This window comes from Cyprinus carpio, chromosome B10 (assembly GCF_018340385.1).
Source record: "Cyprinus carpio isolate SPL01 chromosome B10, ASM1834038v1, whole genome shotgun sequence".
Lineage (NCBI taxonomy): Eukaryota > Metazoa > Chordata > Actinopteri > Cypriniformes > Cyprinidae > Cyprinus > Cyprinus carpio.
In genome coordinates, this window is record NC_056606.1 from 16,669,210 (window position 1) to 16,696,618 (window position 27,409).

A 27,409-nucleotide genomic window follows, 5' to 3' on the forward strand; every position below is an offset into this window, starting at 1 on the left:
AAGATAATGAGGTGGTGGCAGACACTTATGAACAGTAAGCCATTGTTTTAGGTCTGTTGTTTTTCCTGCGATGGACGTTGCAGACTTCCTAACATTAAGAACAAGTCTATTTCTTCGATTGTAAGTACATTCATGGAGCACATTCAGTTAATTCGAATGAAGGTCACAATTTAGGAGGTTTGGGAAAGAGAAGATAATTCAGACTGACTGAAGAATACCAATATTCACAGCCAAAAATTCAACAACAGACAACAGATATTCCATATATGTGATGCACTTTAATTTTCCATCAAATATAAAAGTGTGCAAAATATAAAACTGTGCAAACACTATGGATAAATGAGAAACTTACATCAAGAAAAAAAAAAAAGTGAAGTGAAATGAAGTACAATATCCAGGCTCTATCTACAGTACCTATATACACACACATAAATGCATTTCCAATCACAAAATAACTCTATTATTAAGGAGGAAAGCCAATGAGAGCCCAAACCCTTGAGAAAATATCTGTCAATATTCTGATAAATGAGTACTTACAATATGTACATTAAATCTTAATGGATAAGTCCAGCATCTGTCAGTTTTTACAATGTATGAATGATAAAAAGAGGGAGAAAGTGTCTATGAGCATATTTGCAAGGGTTCCTGAAGTCTATGAGGTCAAAGCCGAGTAGGGCCCTCAACAAAGTGCTGATTCACACGGAGAGTCTACATGGATCAGTGTGCCATCAGTGTTTTTGTGGGTGGTGAGTTTCAGAACGACCACTTTCCTCTGGAGTTTTGTTGGAGTGAGTGGATTCGGGCTTTCCGGCTCTGATTCTGATGTGTAGTCTAGCGAATGTTCTCCGATGGGATGTGGAGACAGTGGCGCTTCATCGGCTCCACGTTCGAGCAGGACACAAATGGCATCTTTGTAGCCACCGCGTACAGCCAGGTGAAGCGGAGTGAATCCATTCCTGTCTTGAGCGTTGGCGACGTCGGGGCAGCTCTGCAGAAGCTCTTTGAGGACCTCGCAGTAGCCGCTCTCGGCAGCCAGGTGACATGCCGTGCGAAGGCCGTGGTTGGCGCTCTCAGGGTCAGCACCCTCCGCCAGAAGCATTTTTACCGTCGGCAGGTGGCCTTTCTGCGCGGCCAGGTGCAAGGCGGTGGAGCCATTGGCTGTCCGGCTATGGATATCGGCACCGTGTTTCACAAGCAACCTTGAAGTGCTGGTGTGGCCGGTTTCCGCAGCCACGTGAAGTGGAGTGTGGAGGCCGTCAGAGGTGAGATGCACGTTGGCGCCGAGCTCCACCAGGATCCGTGCCACCCGGTACTGGCCCCTTTGAGATGCCAGATGGAGCGGAGTGCGCCCATCCGAGGTCTGGCCATCAACGTCGGCACCTGCCTGCTTTACCAGGAGCTTCACAATTCCCAAATGGCCTTTCCAGGCAGCCAGATGTAGCGCCGTCCAGTCATCTTTACCTCTCACATGGACGTCAGCTCCACGACTTAGCAAGACCCTCACCACGTTCTCCTGTCCGTGGTGGCAGGCGATATGCGTCGGCGTGCGTCCCTGAGCATCTGTTTCGTTAATGGAAGCACAGCGGTCAAGGAGTAAACGGGACAGGGCTTCGTCACCGTTCTGGGCTGCGAAATGTAGAGGTGTGTACTGGTCCTCATCCTTGGCGTTGACATTTGTTGTCTTGCGGCTCAGGAGAATCTCAGACACTCCTTTCAGTCGCTTTTCGGCGGCCAGGTGGAGGGGCGTAGCTCCGTGAATATTAGGCAAATTTGGGTTGCAGTTACTAAGTAGCAGAAACTTAACCGCTTCCTCATTGGCCAGATTCACTGCGAAGTGGAGCAGGTTGCTGCCGCTCTCCAAGAGCAAGTCAACATCTTGTGGTTGGAGGATCTTCATCAGCTTGGCAATGTCCTCATTGCGAATGGCTTCACAAAGCTTCTTCTTCTGTAACTCACTGGAGTCTAAGTAGTACATAAACACAGTGAAGAATAATAAAATGAGTATAAAGAATTTTATGGCACAATGATTAGACTTTTAGGATTATCAGATTCATCCACCTCTTGATGATCAATAATATTTGCAGAATCAAATTCCAAAACTCAAACAAAATGAAAAACAAACAACATCTCAAAACAAATAAAACAAACAAAACTCAAACAAAATAAAAAACAAATCAAACCATAAACAAAAATAACAAAATAAAACAAACCAAACATCTGAAAAGAAAAAGAAAAAGCAAACAAAACACAAATAAAAAAGCAAAACAAAAAGCAACACAAAACAAATAACAAAACAAACAAAACTCAAACAAAATAAGAAATCAAAGCAAAAAAAGCAAAATAAAACACACCACACAACTAAAAATAAAATAAAATAAACTAAACACAATGAAAATAAAAAAGCAAAACAAACAGCAATACAAAACAAACAAAAAAAATTAATTAAATTAAATACCCTTTTGTATATTATACAAAAAAATTCAAGATGCTACTGTGGCTTTTCTCTTACCATTCACAGCATTTTCTTTTTCAAAGGACAATGTAATTGAGCCTTGGGATGAGAAAGCGGAGTCCACGGAGGAGATTCCTGACAGTCTCTTGCTGGTATTGTCTTTGCTCTCAAGGGACTCTTCTTTGACATTGCTAAAACTGCGAGACAAGCCAGAGTCAATCTGACACAGCAGCTCAGACAGGCTGTAGTCTTTCTCAGGTAACATGGCTGACTTCGGCCTCACCGGCTTTTGGTTGTTAGTCTGTATGTGAAGAAAAGCAGAACAGTTTCTCTGTAAGAGAACATTTCATCAACAATGAAGATTAGCAATAATGCTTTCATATTTTAGAAACAATGGAGGGAGCCACATGAATAATATATGAATACATCAGTGTAGACTGTAGATGCAAACAGTTAATCCAAATACGTAACAATCTGACAAATGAAGAACATTGTATTCTTCCTAAAATAAACTGTTTTATACGCTCACACAGAAAATAACAAAGGGGTTCTGCTAAAGCAATGCAGTTTGGTAGCATTCTCTGTCTCTGATGAAAGACTGTCATCTTGGTAAAACATTTACACTATGTACTTAGACTAAAACAAACAAATACCAAAGAGTTGCCTAATAACTGAGGGACAGGAAGTCTAAACGTCATTGGAGGTCAATCTAAATGACTCATATGAACATAACATGCTGGAAACACTGCTTTATGTAGTACACAGCATGACAATGGAAAAAGATTTGTTTAAAATTATGCATTTGATATTACCTGTTCACTGGAGGCTGGGGCAGGGCAAGGGGAACAGTCTGTTTCTGAAGAAATGGAAGCTCTGGACTCGTCATGAGGTTTGGTGCACAACTCCTCAGCCTCTGAAGTGATCTCTGTAGGAGAAAGTGAACAATGTTTCAATGAACAATGATAGTGAACTTATAAAGGTATACCTCTTTATAGAAATACTTCCTGAAATTACAAAACCTATTTAGTATAAAAATGGATTGAAGGACAGGAATGGTACATTATTTCATGGCAATTTATTGGTCTGGTTGCCTGGCATATTCGGTCATATCACTGTTGCAATGCAACTCTGGTTCCTGTGACTCAGCAGGTTCATTACTGGTGTGATCGAAGTTAGAAACACTCACCTTGAAAACTGGGTCTGGCTTCGGGGGAATGTGCCCAGCATTTCTGCATAAGGGACAGGAAGCCTGAGCAGGCCTGAGGACGACTGCGAGGAATAATGCTGAGATCTGGACGAACGCCCTTCACCACCTTCACCATTATCTGCAGGATGTTATTGTCTCCTATGAAACAGACAGAGCAAATAAATAACACTAGTTTTTTGCCTCGCAACAGAAAATAAGATTGAGTTTCCAAATTAAACCGAGTGAAATACAAAAGTCATATTTCACTCAAAACATGTCTGTTTAGCTGTGCATTTACTGAATGATCACTGTTACATCTGAACTGATTGCACTGTATTTTATGTATCATCCTCTTTTATTCTTAATTCATTTTCAATTTTCAAATCATTTCAAAATTTTCATTCTTTGCTTTTATTGTTGTGATTATTTTGATGATCATTTTAATTATTTTTATGTAGAGCACTTTAAATTACCATTATGTATGAAATGTGCTATATAAATTAACTTGCCTTGCCTTCACCACAAAAATCAACAGAAAAAAGAAAACAGACTACTTAAAATTTACTCAAAATTGTTTGTAGTACATTTCCCTTAAATTCTCCTTTTTAGCAGATCTGAAATATTTCACTTCTTTTGTTATTTTATATTATTGTAACGCTTGACACAATGTTTTGTTTTATGTCCGACGATCATAAATTAAGAGCAATAAATCTAATTCTACAGTGATGTGTAAGTACTGCAATTTAAATTAAATGTAAATAATATATTGTTATTTTTATACGAATATACTATAATAATAAACATGGAGTGGGGGATTAACGTAAAAAATTATTTTATTTTTTTTACACAGAAGAGACAAAGTCATACAGGTTTGGAGCAACGTGAGGGTTTGTATTTGTCTAAACTTTTACAGTTTTTTTTTTTTTTTTTTTTTGCAATTTTACACTTATTTTTGGATTGGGAGTGTAATATGACATTGAAAAAATATCCTTAAGATATTATTTTCACTAGACCAGTAAAAAGAAATCAACACTTCTCTCAGAGGCCGCTAATTTCATATCCTGTGATTTCAACTCTCATTGTAAATCAGGATATTGTTTATTTTCCTTTTGGAAAGAGTTGACTGGCAGCCAAATGATTCCATTCATGGCTGCCAAACACAACAATTCTGCCTCTATTGACAAAACTTTTTTTGTTTCAATCTTTCACTGGTTACTAAAAAAACAGTCATATTTTCTCTTCCCTTCTAGATCTACCCGGAAATCACAACCAGATAAACACAGACACTCCCTCACGGAGAGCCAGTCAGATTGAAATGAATGCCAAAAATCCATGTTTACGGGATTTGATGCCGCCCATGGTAAAGATAAACAATAATAAGGCTTCCACACACTCTCAGTACCAAAGAAAACTTTAAGAGACTGATTTTACTACTGACCTTGATATGGCTTCTTCTGAGTGAGGATTCCCCAGATAACAATCGAAAAACTGTGAAGCAACACATGTGTAAGACAACACTGACTTAACCATTAAAAGGTGGTTTTGACAAACAGAAGCTGATCTCGTATTTCAGTTACAATTTACACAATGACAGCAATCCAAAATGGCTCACCTGTACACGTCATGTTTAATGTCAGAGATTCTGTCTTTTTCTATGATTCTCTCTGGTGGAAGGTAGGCGATGGTGCCACAAAACCCATCACGGCTAATATCATCGTTCCTGGAAAAGCCGTTCCACCTTGCCAGGCCGAAGTCAGAAATCTAAAATGAAGAACACAAAGAATTCGGCTAAGTCTTTAGACTTCACATTTTAAATCAAATTAGGTTTTCTGTCAGTGTTATTCACTGCGATTTTTCCAGAAAGTCACCTACAGGTGCTCTATTAGGTGGGGAAGCCTTGATTTTTCTGTAAATGTGTGCACGCATATGTAGGCGTGTGTGTGCCAGCCCTTCATTAACACTGCCTAGCTTTAGCTTGTTCAGACTGGTCCTGGATGCGTGTTTACATCTAGCCTTTTCAATCCGACACGACGATTCCCACCCATCCCTCGTGACACCTGCTTACTCATCTATGGGAAGGCTGGATATAAACGGGATAAAGCATGGGAAAGCTTTTCAACCCTCAGGGAATTTTCTGGAAAGGTATGTGGGGACCGTGAAAAGAAAATGATAGATGTGCCCTTCCCCCCGTCACTTTTGAAATCCTTATGAATTTACCCGCACAGATGATCTGACACGACCGAGATTAAAACTGTTGTTCGCTCGTCATCGCAGGATTAGGATTAAAATCCTTCACGCTGACAGGATGTTTTCATGAACATGAAACACACAATGTAGATATGTAAATCAAAATGTAGCTGTTTATTTTTTCAAGTGAAATTCGATCCAAACACCATAATTGTTCCTTTAAGATAATTTATAACCTTCTAAAACAGTGTTTCACAAATTGGGGTTTGTAAAAACGCAAGGGATTTATTGATGAAAATGTACTAATAGATAAAATTAAAAAACGTAAAATAAAACATTTTCAAAAACACTAAAAAAGATGAAATATTTTATTTGTTTACCTGCATGTGACCATTAATCAACAACATCAGTGAAAATGTTGTAAAAAATTTTAAATACTAACTTAAAATCTCTTTATCAAAGGTGTTTATCTTAACTCTTAATAAATAAATAAACAAATAAATACAAATTAATTAAAAAAAAATTGATCCATTTAATGAATGAATTGTAGTGCAGTCAAACGATAAATCGCATCCAAAATAAAAGATTTTGTTTCCATAATATATGTGTGTACTGTGTATATTTATATATATATAAATACACATACATACAGTATATATTTTGAATATATTTACATGTATATATTTATATTCATATAATTTATAAATATATTTAAAATATAAACAACATATTTTTCTTAAATATATACATGCGTGCACAGTACACATACATATATTATGTAAACAAAATTTTTTATTTTGTATGCGAATTAATTGTTTGACAGCAATAATAATTTGTAATAAAGGACTGTTTGGGGGGGGGGGGGTTTGGGTTAAGGCATTTCTTTTTCTTTCTTTTTGTATGTTCCACAGAAGAGAGAAAGTCATACAGGTTTGGAGCAATGTGAGGGTTTGGATTTGTCTCAACTTTTGCATTAAGCATTCTGTGTAATTGACAGACATGTAAGACTCCAGACAAGAAATCTTGTAGTTGTTTTTTTTTTTGTGTAATCGCTGCATCAGAGCAGTGCAGTTTACTCAGGTAGTGATAAATAATTCGTACTGAAGCGTTAATGCAATGAATCAGCTGTGATCAATTCCTTGGAAGTTCCAAAACATGAGCAATAAGGTCACCACCTTTACAGCAAAGGAGTCAAGGCCTCGTCATGACCAGACGTGGCTCGCTCTGGCTCACCTTGATGTGGTAGTGCGCGTCCAGAAGGATGTTGGCAGGTTTAAGGTCGAGATGAAGGAGGGGCGGGTTCATGCAGTGCAGGAAGTTCATCCCCACCGCCGTCTCGTGTATGATACGGAAACGCAGCTCCCAGGGCAGCGGCTCCGAGGCCAGCAGAGTTTCCAGAGAGCCTGTCTCCATGTATTCCATCACCAGCCCCTGCGGATCGCTGCAGATGCCATATACGGGGAGGATGTAGCGGAACTTAGCTGCCTCCATCTTTTTGGCCTCCTCTAAAAGTTCGGCACGCTCCCTAAATGACAAAAAACTAATCAGTTCAAAGTCACACCTGTCGTAGAATGTAAATGCTATTTATTTTGTAAGGAATGTCTTATCATGAAAGGGATCCAGCTGGATTTCAGCTGGATAACTAGGAACACACCCCATTAATTAACAGGATCATAAAGAAATCACAGCAAGATGCTTTAATACAAACAACAAGAGAAGGTGCTAAAACAAGTTGGACCTGAGCACAAGCTGACTCATTCATATTATCTGGAAGCATTTTATGAACAATAACACAATGTTTTTTAGCTATGGGCTAAATTTCCTTTCTGAGATATAAACGGGGCATCTGAGACAGCATTCATGCACACACAAATAGGTTTTTCACAATGCTGTTTACAGTATATTTATCAGACATAATCTTTTTAATTACATTCCAGTCTTTAACACTGATAGATATGGGGTTGTATAAATGATTATTTTGTACTTTGTTATTACACAACTCATTTTATTAGTAAGTCAGACATGTAGGTTATATATTTTTAAAATTGACTTACAAAGGACATCTTAAAGAGTTTACAATCAGTTTGCTTACTTAACAGCACCAAGAAAAGGCCAAAAGGTCTCTCAGTCATGTAACTCAAGAAATCAAGCACAGATATTACACAAAAACTTGCAATGTCAGTAAGTCTGAGATTTGCTTTATCACTTTGTCAGTTTAGTGATTCTTTTATTACTCATATGACGTCGGTGCTTAAGCCAAAGTGGCTACGTATTTCTCCGTTAATTTTAGCATGTGCTAAATAAATAAATAAATTACAATTTTTAAAGAATATAAATAAAGGATACTTGCATTTTAATTCACTTTATACTGATATTTTCTACTGAACGAAAACTAGCTATATATATATAATACACATTAGCTTTAAGAAGGCTGAGGGAAAACATGATTCCTAATAAAGTCTGGTAAGAAACAGTTATGCAGTTCTGACAGGGATGGATAAGTGGGAGGTAAGGAGTCAGAAGATTAAGAGTGAGTGTGGTGGTAAACGTTTAAAACTAGCCATTCTACAGCCTTGCACTGTTCGGTTCTGCCACCCTTTTGAGCTCAACAATAGCCGTTCTTTAATTTCTTAAAAAAAGAAAAGACCTGATCCAGTTCAACCGGTTCGGCAACTCTGCTAAAGCAGAGGCCTGATGGAGCACAGGAGGACAAAGCCTGCTTTTAAGTCTGAGCCCTGTTTAGATGGGGGAGGCCAATTAGAATTTGTGTACCCTCAGATCTCAGGTGCTGATAACCTGTTGTGGTGGTGATGGTCACATAGAACAGCTATAGGATTCTTTTGTTTATTTCCTCCTCAAGCTTGGTGACGCAAAGTGACATCCGCATGAAGATTTCAAAAGCAGGTTTTGCAGGAGGATGTGCTAGATTACAGCTGATGACACCTTGATAACCATGACTGATCAAATCTTCCAGAATTAACGACCTGCTGACGCATCCCTTTGTCAAAGTAATTCTCATATAACACATCAGCCTATTCTAAACAGAGTTATAGGGCCAAAGGAGTCCCAAAGAAATGCATAACACACTTAGCCTGTATGCACCTGTATTCATGCTCATCCAAGGCTATTGAATGATTTATGCCCAAAGGAAATCATTTATCACATGCTAGGTCATGCTAGGGGGGCAGTTCATAGAGTCTAAACTAAAATAACTATCACAATAAGCAGTCTAAATATTGGTATTTTCATGCAGATGGCTTCAGAAAGAGCTCTATATAGCATTAGTGTGTGCTTCTTAAATGGGTTAACTAGTGACTCAAGACCCCAGCATCATCCATCGCAGACTTACATAAAGACTTGATATGACGTGCAATGAGGAAGAATGGAAAATGTAATATACATTAATGTAGTTGTTCATAATGAAAATATTTGGGGAATGTATATATGTATCTGCATGCATATACATACACACTCTGGCATTCAAAAGTGAGTGGTCAGTTAGATTTTTCTTTTTCTTTTTCTTTTTCTTTTCTTTTTTTCAAAGAAATTAATACATTGATATATAAAATGATTTAAAAAGTGACAGGGAAGACTCAAATAAATGCTGTTCTTTCTATTCGAGAATCCTGAGATGGCTTCCATATAAATATTATGCTGGACAAGTGTTTTCAACAATGTTAATAATTATAAGTATTTCTAGAGCAACAAATCAGCATATCAGAATAATTTCCAAATGTTCACGTGACACTGAAGACTGGAGTAATGGCTGCAGAAAATTCAGCTTCGATCACAGGAATAAATTACATTTTAAAATAGATTAAAATGCAAAAAATATTACAATATAACTGTTTTTACTGTATTTTCATTCAATAAATGCATCCAAAACATTTAAAAACTTTTAAATATTTATATATATATATATATATATATATATATATATATATATATATATATATATATATATATAATATTTAAACGTTTTTAAATTATATATATATATATATATATATATATAATATATATATATATATTTCTGCTGTATATAAATTCACTGTAAATAAATTCATTAATTATAATAATAAGAATAAAATACGAAATACTGTATATTTATTTCATCCTCTATAAATATAACCAGACGTAAAATGTTATGCATGTGACTGCAACATCTGTGTGCATACCAAAGGTCTGGGTAATTCTTATGTATGGAAGGTTACTGGGAAACAAAGCTCACATACAGCCACTCCTTATCAAGTCAAGACAGCTAAAGTGGAAAATGGATGTAGTGTAAATGGAAGTCTTTAGACAGATGTTGAGCCATATTCATGGTGTCTTAATGTGCTTGTATGTATATTTGGTGAGGCGGGGGTCATAATCATAGCTCGAGGCAGTATATTATTGCAGTTTCCTGACACAACACGTTGAGGGGCAGCGTCTTTTTGCATGCCAGCATAATAAATGTTAATGTGAACAAAACAGACATTTAATGGCATGAACATTCACATTGCTTAAAATACATGCAAATGGACAAAAAATGGTTTTAGGAATACTGTATATCAGTTTTGATTTAAAATATATAATGTATAAGCAAACCAAAAGATATCAATTAATATCAAAACAAACTGATGTTAAAGCATATCTCCAGTTCGACATAATTAAACTATGGATTTCATATCGCAAAAACACACTTCACTTGCTCTTCAGATGATTGTGGTTAACAACCACACACACTTATTCACACACACATAGACATACACACACCTACTTAACACTAAACACGCTTCCAAGAAGTCTAAAAATGTAAAAGACTCAATAAAATGAACTTACTTTTCATCTGAATGAAGGCTAGGAGGGCACTTGATCGCCAACCATGTTTTCCATTGCATATGTCGTACTTTGTACACCTGTCCGAAGCCGCCGGAGCCAATCTTTTCCCAACTCCCAAACTCTGAAGCGTCAAAAGTTTTCAGAAGTCCCATAATCCCTGGGGAATTTTCTGGGACGTCCATTTTTCAAGCTGTTTGATATGATCCTGTGCAATCTGGATTCTCTTTTTCACATAAAAAGGTTTTCCGTCAAAGTCAAACAGGTTGTGAATGGTTCCTTGTTTTTTTTCCTGTCTGTACAGACGGCTTCAGTCTGGCCCTACCCCTCTGTTCAGGTGAGGGGTGGGAGGAGCCTAATGACATCATTTCCTGAGCCTGGAACACACAAAGTGGCAAAGAGTCAATTGGCCGGTCTAGTCTTATGACACATGTACCCGTTTATAAGCTAAAGGGCATTGGTGACACCTATAAAGCACTGTTTCAACTTCACTGCATCTAATATAGTGCTAGAAGTTACAAACTTCTCAACTTTCTGCTCATGAAGCCTGGGAACTGTATTTGACATGCTTATCCAAGCTTAAGGAATGCTGGTTATCACCCAACACCTTTATAACCTGAAATCACAAGAATGTTAAACTCGTCTCTTAACCCCCTGGAGAAATAAACAAGTTCTCTAGTATTACCGAGCAATGTCCTGGTTATGTGATACGGCTAAAATGAGTCGTGTGGAATGTAAAAAATCATCAAACCTATTCATAGACAAGTTTATATTAGCCAAAGGTTCAAGCATGCATGAACTCAATTTACGTTAATCTACACATAGTAGCTTCAGGGTAACACATACTCATTTTACACTGACCTGGTTTACATCCACCAGACCTTCAAAAATCGCAACGTTCTCATACATAAAAGTGAGTCACACTGCATACTTTTTTTGATTCATTATGACTCAGTGGATTATAAGTAAGGGAATCAATCTTAATTAAATTGTAAATCTTTCCCTTCAGGTTTTTAAAAAGCCATGTAGGTGGTAGTTCTGCCATATTAAGCCTACTGTATCATATTTAATACATGAATTTGTAAAGCCTCTAAATTATCAACATGATCAAAACCATGCTGCAAAATCTACTTCATTCCTTCTGTCATCTGATTGATAGTTCATACTTTTTAGTAAGAAAAATGCCTTTTGGTATAATTCTACACATATCCTCTTTCTTTTTGCTATGAGATGATTTATAAAGTAAATGTATTTGTACATCTCTCAGTCTTAATCATCATGATATTGCATTTTAATTAAAACTACAGAGCCTCATCAAAAAACTTAACATTTAAATATTACTATCTTACGAAGAGATATTATTAAGAGTGACAACTGCTGATATTTATATGAATGTTATATAAGTAGTTATTATACTGCACTATACTTGCTTTGGTTTACTAGCTATATGGAATTTTCATTTGAGTTTTTGGCCATATAAATTACAACATCTGCATCACATTGCATATTTTGTGGGCCTCTGAATAAAATTGAGGTGTATGAGCTCACTATATCAAAACCTGATGTATTATTATGACACAAAACACATATGCAAACTTGATTTTTTTTCTGACAGTTATTTCATTTGATAAGCTTAAAGTGAAACTCACTAGAGATGTCAGTGGCTGTTACATTGTCTTCAAAAGCAATCAAAGTGGATGCAAAGACAGGATCATTCGTGACCGAGGACAATAGTTCACCGGATGCTCGATGGGTTTCAATTGTTCTGGATGCATTAAAAGAGTATCAGCCATTCGTATGTGTGTGAGAGAGAACACTTGGGTGGGGTTAAAATCTAAATAAAATAAAAAGGAAAACCTGCATGGTTCATAACGGAGACAGTTTTTAGAATATCTTACCTTTATATGTTAGCAAGCACATTTATGAAAAATCAGATTAGTCGTTAATGTCTTTGCCTCGCCCTAGTGGACATTCATTAGCACTACAGTTATCGTAAGACGTTCTGTACTGTCGAAAAACGTTGCGAAAACTAACCAGGCAAATACGAAAACGTGGGTAGTGTATCTGCTCCGTAAGAGTAATAGAAATTGACTTGTTAACGGTACTAGATTAAGTTAAAAATTAGTTGTTTAAAGTAAAGTGTGTTCAGCTTACTGTATAAAGCGCCCGTGTTTGTTTAATCATGGCACTTTACCTGAAAGCGGCGGAGATTCTCGAGAAAGCGGAGCAGAAAAAGGGTGCAGTGAAAACTCTGGTTTATGAGAGTAAATTTCAAGTAAGTGTTGATATATGTGTACCTCAGGCATCTATAATTAATTCACATGGGGCGTAACTGGGTGTTTACATAACAAATACGGCTTAAATTTAATCTTAAGTGGCGTATATTAATATAATCTGTTTTACAAATGATATGTACCTTGTTTTCGTCACACGTGTCTCATAATTCACCTTAAGCGAGCAAACTGTCGTCGTCTTGGTAACCAAGCACACGTTTTTTGTGATAAAACTGTTAGAAACACTTGGTCGAGTGGAAATGACGTCACGACTGATAAACAGTCGTAATTTTTGTAAAGAAAAATGACACAAAAAAATGCTTTTGATTGTTTTACTCTCTCTGTAGCCTCTCATGTCTTCAAAAAATTTTAAAAAGAAATATATATATTTTATGATAGACATCTCGCCCATTTCACTCTTAAGAAAATATTGTTTTTGTCTATCCATCAGAATATCAAGCAGCTCTTTGCCCTTGTGTGTGAGACACAGAAATACTCTTCAGTTCTGCAGGAGATCATCAACAGCACCAAGCTCCTGAAAGAAACAAAACTGAGGATCCATTTAGCTAAGGTAGACAGCTGTACTCTGATCCTCACCTGTAACACCCCATGTGTGTCTGCGGTGCATCACAGGTGTGTGATTGTGTGTAACCCAGGTGCTGGTGTATGACCTGCTCATCGGTCACGGGGTGAAATGTGGAGGTGCCTGGAAGACGATGATGCTGAAGCATTGCTCCAGACTAAATGCTGCCCTGGCGAGAATCAAAATCAAGAGAAAAGTCAGTCGAAATCAAGACCTGCTGCCCGCCAGTTTCCAGCAGACTCAGGGTAATGTAGACATAAATTATTTGTATATTGCATATTAGTTTTTCTGTAATAAAACAACTATATATTATATGCTAGAAATTAATATAGATAGATAGATATATTGAGACCAGTGCATAGGAAAAGTTATTTTTTATGTTGTGTCTCTTCAGATGATGTGATTCCACGCTATGTGCGAGTGAACACTCTGAAAACCACTCTTGAGGATGTCATTGACTATTTAAAACGAGAGGGATTTTCATATCAAGGAACAGCAAGTGGGTAAGTTGTTCTCTGTACGTCAATTCATAATTTCTCCAGCGTCCAGTTTTAGAATGACATGACGGAAAGTAAACAATGTTGCTTGCACTATTTCTTTAACATTGCATTTCCAGTGATAGCTTTTTTTAACCATTATTTCCCGTTTCATCATCCCAGGCTCGAGGATCTCGATCGTCTGTCTGGGAAGACATTTCTGTGTGATCTTCATCTCCAGGATCTTCTGGTTTTCAGTGCAAAAACTGTCTTTCATGATCACTTCCTTTATAAAGCAGGACACATTATATTGCAGGACAAGGTAGAACATAATGCTACACCTACCTACAGTTTGCAGAACATGAAATGAGACAAATCTCATGTTGTTTCGCTCTCTGTTTGTTTTAAAATGTTTCTGTAGGCCAGCTGTCTTCCTGCTTTCCTCCTAAACCCCCAGGTTGGCAGCCACGTCATTGATGCTTGTGCAGCTCCAGGGAACAAAACCAGCCATCTAGCTGCCATAATGAAAAATAAAGGGTATTTGAATTCATATCTAATACTGAAGTATAAGGGTCTGGACATAAATATTAAAAATGTGTGTGTGTGTGTGTGTGTGTATGAATAAATTATAAACAAATTAAGAAATTAATTAATTCATATATTTATATATAATTACACACACACATATATATATGAATAAATTAGAAATAAAATATTAATCTTAATTTTAAGAAATTAAGATTCGTTCATTCATTAAAATATTAATTTTAATTAATTATATACATATATATATATATATATATATATATATATATATACATATGCATACACAAAATGCCTGTGTATATATAATCTAATCTGTATTTAATATTGACTTTTTGTTAATATATGTTATGTATAAATACACGCGCACTAATATATACATACAAACGTACTTGTATTTTAATTCTATAACATTTTTTTATTTAATTGATTAATTTTATTAAATGTACAACAGGAAATTGTTTGCATTTGATCTTGATGCAAAACGTCTGTCCACCATGAGCACTCTTCTTCTTCGTGCCGGGGTCACATGTCATCAGCTGGCCAATCAGGATTTTCTGAAAGTAGATCCACAGAGCTCAGAGTACAAGGAAGTCAAGTATATCCTTCTGGACCCCTCCTGCAGTGGATCAGGTGATTATTGTGTGTAAACGAATAATTGCATCATTAATTCTTTTAGATTTGGCTGTTTAGATGTGTTCTTGTCTGTGTCAGGGATGGTTTGTCTGCGGGATGAGGTCTCAGAGCCACAGGATGAGGGGCGTCTGCAGGCGCTGGCTACATTTCAGCAGCGCTGTCTCAACCACGCGCTGCAGTTCCCTCAGGTACAGCGTGTCGTCTATTCCACCTGCTCCATTCACTCACAGGAGAACGAGGAGGTTGTGTCAGCATGCTTACAGCAGAATCCTGCTTTCAGGTCAGAAACTCATTTCAGATTTGTTTCACACTAAGAGGATATCATTTAAATGTGATTTAAAGGTTTTTTTTTTTTTTTTTTGCTTGTAGACTAGTTTATCTTCTTCCAAACTGGCTTGAGAGGGGTCATGAGCCTTTCACCGAGTGCCTTCGTGCCAGTACAGCAAAAACACGCACTCATGGCTTCTTTGTGGCCATGCTGGAGAGACGCCCCCCACAGACAGATAAAGAAAACCTAGTCATGTAAGTCTGATGACTACTATGTGTGTGAGATATATCTTGAAGACCGTTTTTTTTCTTTTAAACCTGTGATATGCAACTAAAGTAAAAAAAAAAAAAAAATAGATACATTTGCATTTATGAGCATCCGAAACGTAGCTCATATTTCACCCAATAATAAAAAGAAACAGAATACTTGGCATGAAGAAAAAGACTTCTTTGAAATTGAAAAGGGTATGAGAATCATGCTAAATGTTTTCAATTATATCAGCATAAATTTAATGCAGTTCTATCATGACAAGTCCACTATTGTTAAAAAGTCTGAGGTCAGTTTTTGAAATGTTTTAAGTTTATGTTTACTAAGGCTGCATTTATTTGATCATAAATACAGTAAAACTGTAGTACTGAAAGTGTGAAATATTTGTGAATTTTGAGCCTCGCAACTCTAGCCTACGGTGTCACATGATCCTTCAAGAAACATTTCTGATTATCAATGTTGAAAACAGTTGTGCTTAATAAAATCTTACTGACTCCTATATATAATATGTATAACTAATTAAATAGCTAATTTTTCCATATTACCTAAGAATTTTTTAATTGTCCTGAAAGTATTATTTTAATACCAGATTTTTTTCTAGTCATGTTAACATGGTTTAATTATTGTCACAGCACAACATTGGCATCTGGTGGAGAGGAAAAGCAGGACACACATCAATCTGGTCCATCTGATGAGGAACAGGAGAACATGGAGACTGAAAATGAGCAACCGACAAATCCAGAATCAAAGAAGAAAAGGAGGAGAAACAGAAAGAAGCACAAACAGCAAGAATCCTGAAGTTATTCTTCATCTCTCCTCTGCTATATTACCAATGAAAAACTGACTCCTGCTTTTAATGAAATGTGATGAATGTTACAGATTTCTTATTTCGAAATGTTAATTATCAGTCATGATGAGCATAATTAAGATCCACAGCAAGTCAACTTTACATTTTTATTGGAAACCAGCATGTCATTATCATAGCATTTATGCAGACACAACACAATCTGTGTGCCGCTTCATTCAGAACTCCATTCACGCTGTGAGGGTTATTGGAAATGGTCATTTACACACAAACTGAGCATTCACTAACAGCAATGTCTGAAAAACATACAACTAGGTACAACTGCTCTCAAACATTCACAGCTTAAGAAATCCAGCTCTCATCTCAACACACACCTCATTTTCTCAACAGTCTACACGTCTCGCTTGTATTTGGTATAGCTTTCTAATAAACAGAAAGCCTGGGTCAATGCTTTCTTGCATCAGTCTGGGCATGAGGATACTTCAAAAATGTGATTAATTACAAATTATGTTAAGACCCATGTCAGAAAATCCATGCAAAGGGGGCTGAGATGGCTACATCGTTGAAAAAACAACTGCTGTCCCCAATTCAGTGGATTTTTCAGGGTAAACGAAATAAAAATACAATAAACCTCTAAAATTAATGGTGTTTTTGTGCTTCCATATTTGTGCATTGAAGTACTAATTAAATCCAGTGTTTTGTGGATATACAACATTGTATATTGACAAAAAACAAATAATACTACAAAGCTCTTTCACTTAACAGACCTGAGAACATGTTAAGATTTCAAATCTTCAGGTATCGGTGGTCTACATAATGTCTTGACTGCATTTCCCAACAGATGCTGATTCAGGAACCATCTAAAGACATGCCGTTTCAGTCGCAGCTTGACTATTTGCTATATCTTAGTATTTTAAATCACATCACAAGCATGCACAAACCATAGATTTCATACAAAGCCAAGAATGGTTCATATAAAAATTCAGTAATGGTTTTCATGCACATTTAAAAAAATAAAGAATGAAAAGGAAAATGTTAAAAATAAATAGCATGTAAGCCTCTAGGTTAAATCAAATCTAAATGAGCAAAATGATTCTTTTAAACCAACATTTAGCAATGCAAATGCCACATTCTCCATGCTTCTGAACTTCACACATTTCGGGGGCACTTTTGAGTCATTTTTTGCACTTATTTCATTTGATCACGCAGTCAAATGTTTCCAAACGCAAGTACGCTCTTCTACACAGTTTGAAATTCGACTCTTAAAAGTCAGTAATCAAAAATAATTGAAGTTGAGATCATAGTCTTTTGAAACGCATTATTATGAAAGAACAGGCATCCATTTCTCAGAATACAAATCTGACATCATCCGTAATATGTAACCAGAAGCAAAACACACTAAGGCACACAGAGCAATAAATGGGTAAAAAAAAAAGGATACATCCAGTCCCTGACCGTCAAATAAACACTGATGGCAGATGCAACGGCTATGGAACTGTGGTTTTGCCTAAATGTTTGCGTTAAGTGCTGACTGTGTAATTAACAGTAGATCAAATGAGGCAGACTGCAGTAAAACATCTCAGCTGGGACACACCTGCACATTTAAAATGGAGAGGTAGTAAAACAGGGCATGGTGTGTGTCGGAGAGGTGAGCATGTCGCACTAAAATCATCAGCTTTGGTTTTAGATAGACATCCGATGTACGATAAACAGATACATAAACAGTGCTTCTTTTAAAAGAATGTGCAGAAAAAGCGATGTAAAATTTTATTGTTTATTATACAGTTCACTCAGGCAAAAAAAAAAGCTTTTCCTAAATGAAACGGGTAAAATACTCATGTTTTGAAGGCTTAAAAAAAAAAAAAAAGGGTTCTGCTAAGCATGATGAAAAAGCATGACAAATCTACACTAATTGCAAGAAAAAAAAAAAAAAATACATAGGTGTATTCACTGGATCTAAAATAAAGAGCATTTGACTACTCAAACAAAAGAGTCAAAATTAAGACCTTTCAACAGGCCTGGACTGAATTTGTGTGAGAGTCCAGATTTGAAAGTCTTTTTCTTTCAAGTATAATTCGCTCCTGTTCGCCATCCTTCCCCAACACCAGACGTCCTCATCAGACATTTACAGACTCCATAAGCGGGGTCCTGATGAGTCTCGGTGGGCACAGCCAACAGCAGTGACGGGGCCGCCCGGTACTCTAAAATCTACACCCCATGAGCCTCGATCCTACACGCCTGACCAGCCCTGGCAGTCTGGAGGGTTGTAGAGATGAAGTCTGACTGAGAGCCTTGTTGTGTTTGGACCAGCAGCAATAGCGGTGTCTGGGGCAGGTGGGACAGCCGGAGGAGTAGTTGCAGAGTCCAGACAACAATAATGAAAGGGACAGGACTCACATCAGCCACGTTACTTCTTCCTCTGCTGTCTGCGTGTTTGTAATCGTCGAGCCCCAGAGGTCTTGGAGCCTGTTCCGATAGAGAAGGTGGCTGGTGAAGCACCTAAAAGGATTAAAACACATATTTATAAGATGGAGGGAACTATTATGCAATATTATTTAAAAAACTAGAAGTGACTGTATTTTACCAAACGGTGAGGCACCCATTGCTCCAAATCCTGGGGTTCCAGGACTGCCAAATGGTACTGACATTCCTGCAGACGCCTGGCCAAAAGCAGGGGTTGATGTTCCTAAGACAACACAGGACAGACAAGAAGAGTGTAAGCTGACTGCTTTACTGGGTTTAGTCCAATTCATTAAATAACTCATCCGCTTACTGCTAACCAAGTATAAATACATAACCTCTTGATGCTAAATAAATTTCAGGTAATTTCCAGTCCTAAATAAATAAAATCTGGACAGCAAAAACAGCCTAAATCGCTACATTTCTTTTTTTAACATTATGCATCTCAGGGTGATGAGAATAGTGCAAGAAGTGCAGCAAAAAGCAGCTCTTGCAGCATAATTATATACTAGATCATAACCTCTGGTCAGACACAAATAAGGAGCACAAAAAGCAAGCTACTGCTAATATTTACACCATACATGTTTTTGCACGCTTGACAAAAACTGGTACTACAGGTAACTGCTGGGTGGAGCATCTGTGGGAGGAAAAGGAGTAAATGCCACCCAATAATCAGGATGAAAGCCAACTGGCACAGGAACTGCAGTTACATACACTGGTTTTGTCTGGTCTTGTCATGATGTATTCAAACACAAAATATGAACCAAATATAAATAACCACACTATTTGATTATAAAATAGCAATGATTATGTAGTGTATTAGTGTAGTTTCATCAGTTTTTACGGTGTACGCATATTGCAGCATAAATCTGTTAAGTTTTAAAACTGTAATTGTTCACAAAATCGCTGCCTGCATATATATATATATATATATATATATATATATATATATATATCTTTCTTTTATACATATACACACACATTAGTGGTTGATATAAACCACTACTTGTTTTTTTCATAGTCGGTGCTGATTTGTGAGAGAATATACATATATCATCATCCACTACAATATATCAATGTCAAATAGAACCTTCCTGACCTTTCTCAATATAAACAAACTTACCAAAAGCAGGCTTGTTATCAGTGTTGTTTGCTCCAAAGGAAAACCCTGGTGTTTGAGCTGCAGGTGCAGGGGTTCCAAACGGTGTTGCTGAGATCGACGCACCAAAGTTAAACCCTCCAGAAGCAGGAGGCGCCGGAGTACTCAGAACAGGGTTCTGAGTGGCTGTTGACGCTCCTCCAAAGGAGAATGTAGGAGCCGGGGCAGGGAGAGGAGCCACAGTCTGTGTGGAGGCCCCAAAGACAGGAGCCGCAGAAGGGGTTGTGGTGTTTCCAAAAGAGAAGCCAGCTCCACCGAATGTGGGCTGACTGTTAGTCCCAAACGCAGGTGCTGCTGTGCTGGCAGCGGCTCCAAACATGAATGGTGATGTGCCGCTACTTCCACCGCCGGCACCAAACGTGAAAGGCTTTGGAGCAGCAGGGGTCTGCTGTGTGGATGCTGGAAAGGTTGACGATGCAGTAAAGGTTGAGCTCCCGAAAGTGGTTTGCGTTGTGGGCATCTCTGAGGATGTAGTGGTACTGCTGGTCATGCCAAACCCACCAAACGGAGTGGATGTGGAGTTCTGGTTTGCCGACAGCTGGCCAAACGTGAACGTGCTTTGGGCCTGTGGGGTGGGTGCAGGTTTTGCTGCTCCGAACTGAAAAGCAGAGGCAGTGCCACTAGCATTAACAGTGTTGGTGTTCAGCGTAGGGGCAGCCGTCGTGGTCAATGTGGCTCCAAACTGCAACGTGGTGTTTGGGGCAGGAGTGGATGTGGTTGTTGCGGTCCAGCTTCCAAACAGAGACTGGGAAGGAGTTTGCATGGTTGGGGCGGCAGATGATGTGGACACCTTCGCTGGCTGGGTACTAGTTAATCCACCAAATAACATCCCACTGTTCTGTGAAACTGGAGCAGCAGGAGTTGATGTCGTTGGTGTAGCTGTCTGCCCGAAGGCACTAATGCCACTTCCTGTGCCAAATAAAGGCTTGAAGGTGGGCTGAGTGGGTTTGACCTCTGCTGTGGAAGCAGACGTGGTGCTTGCAGCACCGAAAATGGGCTTAAACCCAGATGACAGGGGGTTGCTAATGCTATTGACTGATGCAACTGTGGTTGTAGGTGCAGCAACTGTGGATTTAGGAGGATTAGACGCAGGAGTGGCCACGGGTTTAATCAAACTGAACAGGCTGCCTCCTCCGCCCAGGGATGGCTTGCTTGATGTGGGTTGAAGAGGTTGGGCCAGAATCTGAGCGAAGGCAGAGGGCATGGAAGTGGCTGGCTTGTAGGCAGGTGTTGATATGGAGGATTGGGTAGAGAATGAGGGCTGCAGAGCTGTAGGGCCTGACTCAGATTTGACAACTCCACTGCTCGGGTTTGTGGGGGCAACAGCAAGTGTAGAAAGACTGGACACAGACACTGCTGGAGCTGTATAGAGTGACAAAGGCATACAAGGTCATGTTTAAATGCATGGATCAGGGACCCAAAGAAATACATTGATTGTTTTTAAAGAAAACATTTATAATGTAAATAAATCAAGATTATATTAAATAAGTGCTTTTCTTTTGAACATTCTATTCAACAAACAATCCTGAAAATAATAATAATAATAATAATAATAATTACCCCAAATCTGTAAAACCAGTGGAAAATAATTTCTACAAACCTGCAGTGGTAGTGCCCATTAGAGTGGGAGCATTGAGAAGTGGATTATTCTTCATGTTTTTCAGGGACTCCAGGAGAGGGTTTGAGATGCTTGAAGTTGGAGCAGTTGGAGTGCTAGAGATGGAGGGGGCTGAGGTGAGAGTGAGGGGTGCAGTATTAGCCACACTGGATGCAGTGATGGTGAGGTCGATAGTTGGAGCGGGAGTTGTAGTAGTGGCTGGTGTGGTCTCAGGTACAGGTGTGGAGAGAGAAATCAGAGAGGGCGCAGCGCTCACGACAGGTACAGTCCCAGATGAAGAAGTTGGAGCTGGCTGAGAGAACAGGGTTAAAGAGGGAGCCGGAGTTGGGGTGGGTTCAGAAGCTGGAGGAGGGATCTCTGGCTCTGAAAGAAATTAGAAATGTAACAATTAGCTGCAAGCATTTCATTGTATTTATAGCCAATCCAGGCGAGAGTGAAGAGAACATACCAGGCTCCTCCAGGACCTTCTGTATCTGGCTGAGAGCAGCTTTCTTCTCCATATCTAGATCTTTCACTGTGATCGTATAGCCAAGTTCAGGAGGTGGTGGCTGCAGACACAGTGTTACAGTAATGAATATCCACTATGCAAATGTGTGGTGGAAATGCGTATCAATAGCATCTTCGTTACATACCAAAGAAATCTGATCTCCTCTGTTTGTGGTCACCAACTGGATTTTGCGCTTACGTTTGCCACTGCCACCTCCAGGGTCAGATGTTGTTGTTGTAGCAACACGTGCCTCAGATTTTGGAGTAAGTTTAGCTGGTAGAAATAAACTCAAAATGAAATTTTTGTAGCATTCCTGGTGCAAAAAGCCTAGTCCCAGACTAAAATGCATGTCTGGGCTGATTTACCTGAAAGAAACTTGCACGGACAGATCTTAAAATATGGCAGTGCAATTACTTTGTCTCAAGATGTACACAAGTAATGTTATTTTCGAAGGCATGTTTATTAAAGATACTTAAATGTTCTAATTAAACCTGGCTTAACATCATCCCTGTCTGTGAAACCAGGCCATAATCTTTAATTTATGTCATTAATCAATGCTGTATTATTTAAAGTTACAATAAATTAGTTAATAAATCTAAAATGCATTATATAAACAAAGTAACATGTTTCCTCACTTGTAGCAGGTGCAGGGTCAGTTGCCATCTTATCCATTTTCACAAAGGATGTAGAACTTGGTGAGGTAGCATCTTCCTCCCTACAGCACACAAAACAGTTTATGAACAGATTAACATAAGAATGTCTTAAGCAGACCCTGTACAATCAAGAGCATTTATATGCTCATCTGACATCAATTAGACATTTGGCAGCTGTTCAAACAATATGCACAGCACAACAGAATGAGGCTTGAGACACACTTTATACCAAAATAAACTATGTGATCTCAACCTACTTTTTTTTTTACAGTGTCAGTAAAGATGACCAAAAAGATGAACACAAAACTTATTAAAAAGTCTTTTGGACCAGTGAATGGTAGTGAACATTTAAGATTCCAACCTTGCTTTCTTAGCAGCTCGCTCTGGAGTCTGACACCGAGATCCTCCTGGGCTTGTGAAAGGAGAAAGACTGAGACTAGATGCTGCTCTCCTCTGGAAAAACAAAATTTAAGGAATTGAGTCAATGAATGCAAAACAACAAAGCAATAATCATCAATATGCTCACTAACTACCAATTTGAATCATTTCTTATTACATTTCCTCAATCTGTAACACTATGAGACTGAGAAAATGGTCAAATGAAATACCTGTGGATAACCCTGTGAAGAACTGTAAGAACTGCGAATGGGATTCCGGACAGATCCAGGCACCCCACTGGGAACAGGAGCACCACTTACAGAGCTGATAGAGGAGGTGCGAGACCTCTTCATAATGGACTCTTCATTGAGAGAAGAGTTCATCCCTCTCTTTAGACTGCCTGGTCTGAGGAGGAGAGGAAACGTAATCAGAGATAATGTGATAAAGACTAAATGTTTAACATATGTAGAGGCAGATTTGGTGTATGGTCACCCACTTTGGCACAAGCTGAGCTGGAGCTCCATTTGCAAGAAGTGGCTCAAATGCTGACTGAGAACTTCCGCTGCTGTCATGTCGCCTAATAAGAACAAGACAATTATTCAGTGAAACTACAAAAACCAAGAGCAAACCCTCTAAGTTCTATATACCATGGAAAGTTGCAACCTAACAAACTCAAAGAGGATAAGATTGTGTGAAGACTTTCTGCCCATCACATACCTCCTTTTGCTCTTCTGGCCAGAGGAAGCACTCCTGTCCTCCTCATCAACCTCCCTCTTCCTGCTCTCTCTGAGCACGCTCAGAACAGCTTCTCTGGAGCAGGGGTCTGTCTGAGCTCCAATACCTGGAGATCTGACTGCTCCAGGGGAGTTCAGGTGATTGAAGCTAGAAACAATATAGTATTTACATATTAGCAAAGCAACTTTCTCTTGACAATGCCCTCCAATTTAATCCTGCAGCAACTGTGGGAGCTATAGACCAGGTACTAAGAGAGAAATAATCCCAAAAAGGATTTAATTACACTACAGGCAAATACAAAAGCTATATTAATGCTAGTAGACTTCATTCACTCTACAGAATTTAAAGCAACTCACAATGATGATCGAGTGGGGTCTGGTCTGGCGATCTTCACCATCACCGGACTGTGAACAGCAGGTGAATTGCGTTGGGTGAGGACATTCTTCTTATGCAAACCATCCCAGTTTGCAGGTGGCATCACCCCAATGGGGGACGTCCCCGTCTGCTGAAGGGGGTAATGTCTTTGTGGGGTGATGGTGAACCGACTTGCGGTGCCCACATGGTCCCTAATGGCATAGAAACATCAACAGGTAAGTGCTTCAAAAGATCTTTAATCAAAAACTTAAACACTTTCACAGAAAATAATAATAAATCTTGCTAATGATTTTAAGATTTTAAAAGATCAAAGGTTTCCTATGCTCACCATTTATTTGATAAAAAAAAATAAGTAAATTAAATTAATAGTATTGTAAAATGATGTAAATCATCATAACAACATGCTAATTTAGAGCTCAAATATTCTTATTATCAATGTTGAAAACAGTTGATCTGCTCGGTAATATTTTTCGTGGAAACCGTGATGTCCCATTTATTTAATTTTTTTTACAATTGAAGTAATTAATACTTTCATTAGGCAGGAATGTTATAAAGACAATTGTTACGAAATATCTCTTAATTCAAATAAATGACGCTCTTTTAAACATCCTACACACACAAAAAAATATAAAATTAAATTTTTTCATTCCCACAAAATATTACACAGCAAAAACGGTTTTCAACATTATTAAGAAATGTTTCTTGACCACCAAATCAACATATTAGAATGATTTCTGAATGTCAGGTGACACTGAAAATTCAGCTTTGCCATCACAGAAATAAATGTTTAATTATATTCAATATTACTATATTTAATTTTTAAATATTCAAACAAATAACAGTTTTACATTCAAACAGAAAAAGGGTTACTTTTAACTGAAATAATATTTCCCAATAATACTGTATTTCTGATCCATTAAATGCAGCCTTGGTAAGCATAATATGCTTCTTTCAAAGAAAGAAATGCGGAAAAGAACCACCTTCAGTCAGTCAGTCATATAGATAAAGAACAACATGAAACAAGATTGCCCCCCAAAAAAATCTAGGCTGAAAAGTTGACTGTACAGCATGGTGACGAATTCCAAAATAATAATGTATAAACAAACTATGAAAAAATGACCCATTGACTAAAGAAAATAAATTCATTGTGTTTCTAACTCCATGTATTGGCAGACATAAGGACATTCGCGATGCAAGTGCGAGCACAGAGCTGTCACAACGCCGTGTCATGTTAAGTGGAAAGCCCTACACGTGTAGTGTCAGGCGTCCAAACTGCTGTAGGAGGAGCAGTGCGCCTGACCAGCTCCAGGAACTCCCACATTTTCAAATCATGGAGGGAATACTGGGACAACTTACATGTTAGAACAGCCGATAATGCCAAAGGTGTACAAACACGATCCTGATAGACGCTACATGTGTTTTATTAGAGCGTAAACAGAAGAATCTCTAATACATTCCTATTTAAAAACCTGAGCTTAGACAGAGAAAGCGACGAGACAAAGCATTTGGTGTTTACCCGAATGACAGTCTTCTGTTAGGGGTGTGCACAGCATGATTAGGTCGGGCGATTCTCTCCCGGAGCTGATCTCTGGGGTGCATGAAAGCCCCCGAGCCTCCAGCAGGCCTCACCGCTGCGGAGGGGCTTTCTTCAGTCTTGGCGAGGTAACTTCCCATGAGTATATCCCGAGGGCTGAACACCGAGTCACCAAGCGTGTGGTCTCTTCTATAATAGGAGCCCGCAAAGTGTCTATCGCTGGGTGACGCGAAGGAATTTCTAGCATCACTTTTACGTAACTTGTTTCTGCCGGCGGCCGGGACTCCGCTTAAAGTCCTGCCCGGTAACCAGCGCAGCAGAGCCGACGGGACGCTCAGTCCACGGCGCGGATTGAGGCCTAGTCTCTCGAAGAGCTGCAACTCCTCTGCTTTGTGAAAATAAACGACACAAGACACGACACAGATAAAAAGTATGTATAAATAAGCTGGTATGTAGCTCAACACAAGTAAAAGGAGGAATAAAGAGAACACCGCAGCGGAGAAAACGACTAGCCGCCGTTTATCTTCAGGAGACATGGCAGCACCGCGCTGCCGAGGGAAGATATCCCATAATTCCCCGCGCCCGCGCGCGTTGTTTACGTCTCGATGATGTCCGTGACTGCACGCGTGCAAATTAGATAGTTTTACCGCCCACTAGCGTTGTAATGTAAAGCAACACTAGCATTTCTGTTTATATTACATATGCGGCAGAAACACGAAGTACTCACTGTATTATGGTTTGTTATTAGTCTAATTTTAAATTAATGAAATGAAAATTATATATATATATATATATATATATATATATATATATATATATATATATATATATATATATATATATATATATATATATATATATATATATATGAGAGAGAGAGAGAGAGAATTTGAATTTTGAAAAAAATACTCTATTATAATTTTTCACATAAAACACTTTCTACAAGTGTTCACAAGTCAATATTTACCACTTTACATTTACCTTTTATACCACAAGGAAAACAAAACAAATCCCTTTTTTATATTAGTACATTATTATATTTTTAATGTATACTTTACATTTGATTTGTACTTAGCTTCTGCTAATATGTGATGAATAAAAGCATTTTAGAGTATTTACAGTTTTATTGTGAAACGTATAGCAAGCAGTGTGACTGCAGTCACGTACCGTTTCTTCTTGCTATAACTCGATGGCAACTAGATGGCGCAAATCGATCAAAATACAACCTCAGTACACATGGCTATTTAGGGGCCAAGCACCGAAGGTGTTTAGGCACCTATTGTATCCGTTAGGATTCTTATTATTATTATTATTATTATTATTATTATTATTCTTCCGCTTCCGCCGCAAGTCTATGGCAGCCCATAGAACCGACTGCGGGAAAGTTGTGAAATTTGGCACACTCATAGAGGACAGTGTGGGATAATCTATGTAGTGGAACTAATGTGTACTACATAACAATGTTACATGGTTTAGATCCTGAGTACTGTTCCTGCCCAGAAGGGGGCACTGG

The 27,409-nt window shown here is 38.3% G+C and overlaps 3 protein-coding genes across 6 annotated transcripts; 1 reads left to right on the forward strand and 2 right to left on the reverse strand.

Moving 5' to 3' along the window:
• Positions 1-258: 258 nt before the first annotated feature.
• Positions 259-13,174, reverse strand: ripk4 (receptor-interacting serine-threonine kinase 4). Of its 3 annotated transcripts, none has more exons than XM_042732907.1 (9): positions 13,063-13,174; positions 10,650-11,023; positions 7,059-7,350; positions 5,251-5,399; positions 5,077-5,126; positions 3,639-3,797; positions 3,265-3,377; positions 2,510-2,753; positions 259-1,962 (listed from the first exon to the last, which is right to left on the reverse strand). In XM_042732907.1, the coding sequence occupies exons 2-9, from the start codon at positions 10,829-10,831 to the stop codon at positions 680-682; spliced, it is 2,472 nt and encodes an 823-aa protein (XP_042588841.1). In that variant the 5' UTR covers positions 10,832-11,023; positions 13,063-13,174; the 3' UTR covers positions 259-679. The 3 variants fall into 3 exon arrangements, with proteins under 3 accessions (XP_042588841.1, XP_042588839.1, XP_042588838.1); XM_042732905.1 differs by lacking the exon at positions 13,063-13,174 and adding an exon at positions 12,545-12,646; XM_042732904.1 differs by lacking the exon at positions 13,063-13,174 and adding an exon at positions 12,296-12,439.
• nsun5 (NOP2/Sun RNA methyltransferase 5) lies at positions 12,639-17,140 on the forward strand. The gene is made up of 10 exons (XM_042732908.1): positions 12,639-12,921; positions 13,371-13,490; positions 13,576-13,747; positions 13,897-14,005; positions 14,162-14,300; positions 14,400-14,515; positions 14,976-15,154; positions 15,236-15,437; positions 15,527-15,679; positions 16,325-17,140. The coding sequence occupies exons 1-10, from the start codon at positions 12,829-12,831 to the stop codon at positions 16,488-16,490; spliced, it is 1,449 nt and encodes a 482-aa protein (XP_042588842.1). The 5' UTR covers positions 12,639-12,828; the 3' UTR covers positions 16,491-17,140.
• Positions 16,633-26,496, reverse strand: LOC109092374 (nuclear envelope pore membrane protein POM 121-like). Of its 2 annotated transcripts, none has more exons than XM_042732903.1 (13): positions 25,879-26,496; positions 24,344-24,553; positions 23,970-24,134; positions 23,749-23,829; positions 23,483-23,657; positions 23,236-23,327; positions 22,858-22,936; positions 22,367-22,486; positions 22,183-22,282; positions 21,717-22,097; positions 20,081-21,478; positions 19,082-19,183; positions 16,633-18,996 (listed from the first exon to the last, which is right to left on the reverse strand). In XM_042732903.1, exons 1-13 carry the CDS (start codon positions 26,430-26,432, stop codon positions 18,905-18,907), a joined length of 3,549 nt encoding a protein of 1,182 aa, XP_042588837.1. In that variant the 5' UTR covers positions 26,433-26,496; the 3' UTR covers positions 16,633-18,904. The 2 variants fall into 2 exon arrangements, with proteins under 2 accessions (XP_042588837.1, XP_042588836.1); XM_042732902.1 differs by having other exon boundaries at positions 22,367-22,494; positions 22,857-22,936; positions 25,879-26,495.
• Between the last annotated feature and the right edge of the window lie 913 nt (positions 26,497-27,409).

What these genes read in the sequence shown, in the direction of transcription:
- ripk4 (XM_042732907.1), bottom strand. Translation starts at nt 10,831, where the DNA reads ATGGACGTCCCAGAAAATTCCCCAGGGATTATGGGACTTCTGAAAACT. An exon ending in AGCCTTCATTCAGATGAAAA is followed by an intron (nt 7,351 to 10,649) that starts GTAAGTTCATTT and finishes TTTGTCATTTAG; the next exon opens with GGAGCGTGCCGAACTTTTAG. An exon ending in TCAGAAGAAGCCATATCAAG is followed by an intron (nt 3,798 to 5,076) that starts GTCAGTAGTAAA and finishes TCTGTTTCATAG; the next exon opens with GAGACAATAACATCCTGCAG.
- nsun5 (XM_042732908.1), top strand. Translation starts at nt 12,829, where the DNA reads ATGGCACTTTACCTGAAAGCGGCGGAGATTCTCGAGAAAGCGGAGCAG. An exon ending in TGAGGATCCATTTAGCTAAG is followed by an intron (nt 13,491 to 13,575) that starts GTAGACAGCTGT and finishes TGTGTAACCCAG; the next exon opens with GTGCTGGTGTATGACCTGCT. An exon ending in CCCCTCCTGCAGTGGATCAG is followed by an intron (nt 15,155 to 15,235) that starts GTGATTATTGTG and finishes TGTCTGTGTCAG; the next exon opens with GGATGGTTTGTCTGCGGGAT.
- LOC109092374 (XM_042732902.1), bottom strand. Translation starts at nt 26,432, where the DNA reads ATGTCTCCTGAAGATAAACGGCGGCTAGTCGTTTTCTCCGCTGCGGTG. An exon ending in AACAGAAGACTGTCATTCGG is followed by an intron (nt 24,554 to 25,878) that starts GTAAACACCAAA and finishes CTATGCCATTAG; the next exon opens with GGACCATGTGGGCACCGCAA. An exon ending in CTTCACAGGGTTATCCACAG is followed by an intron (nt 23,328 to 23,482) that starts GTATTTCATTTG and finishes TTGTTTTTCCAG; the next exon opens with AGGAGAGCAGCATCTAGTCT.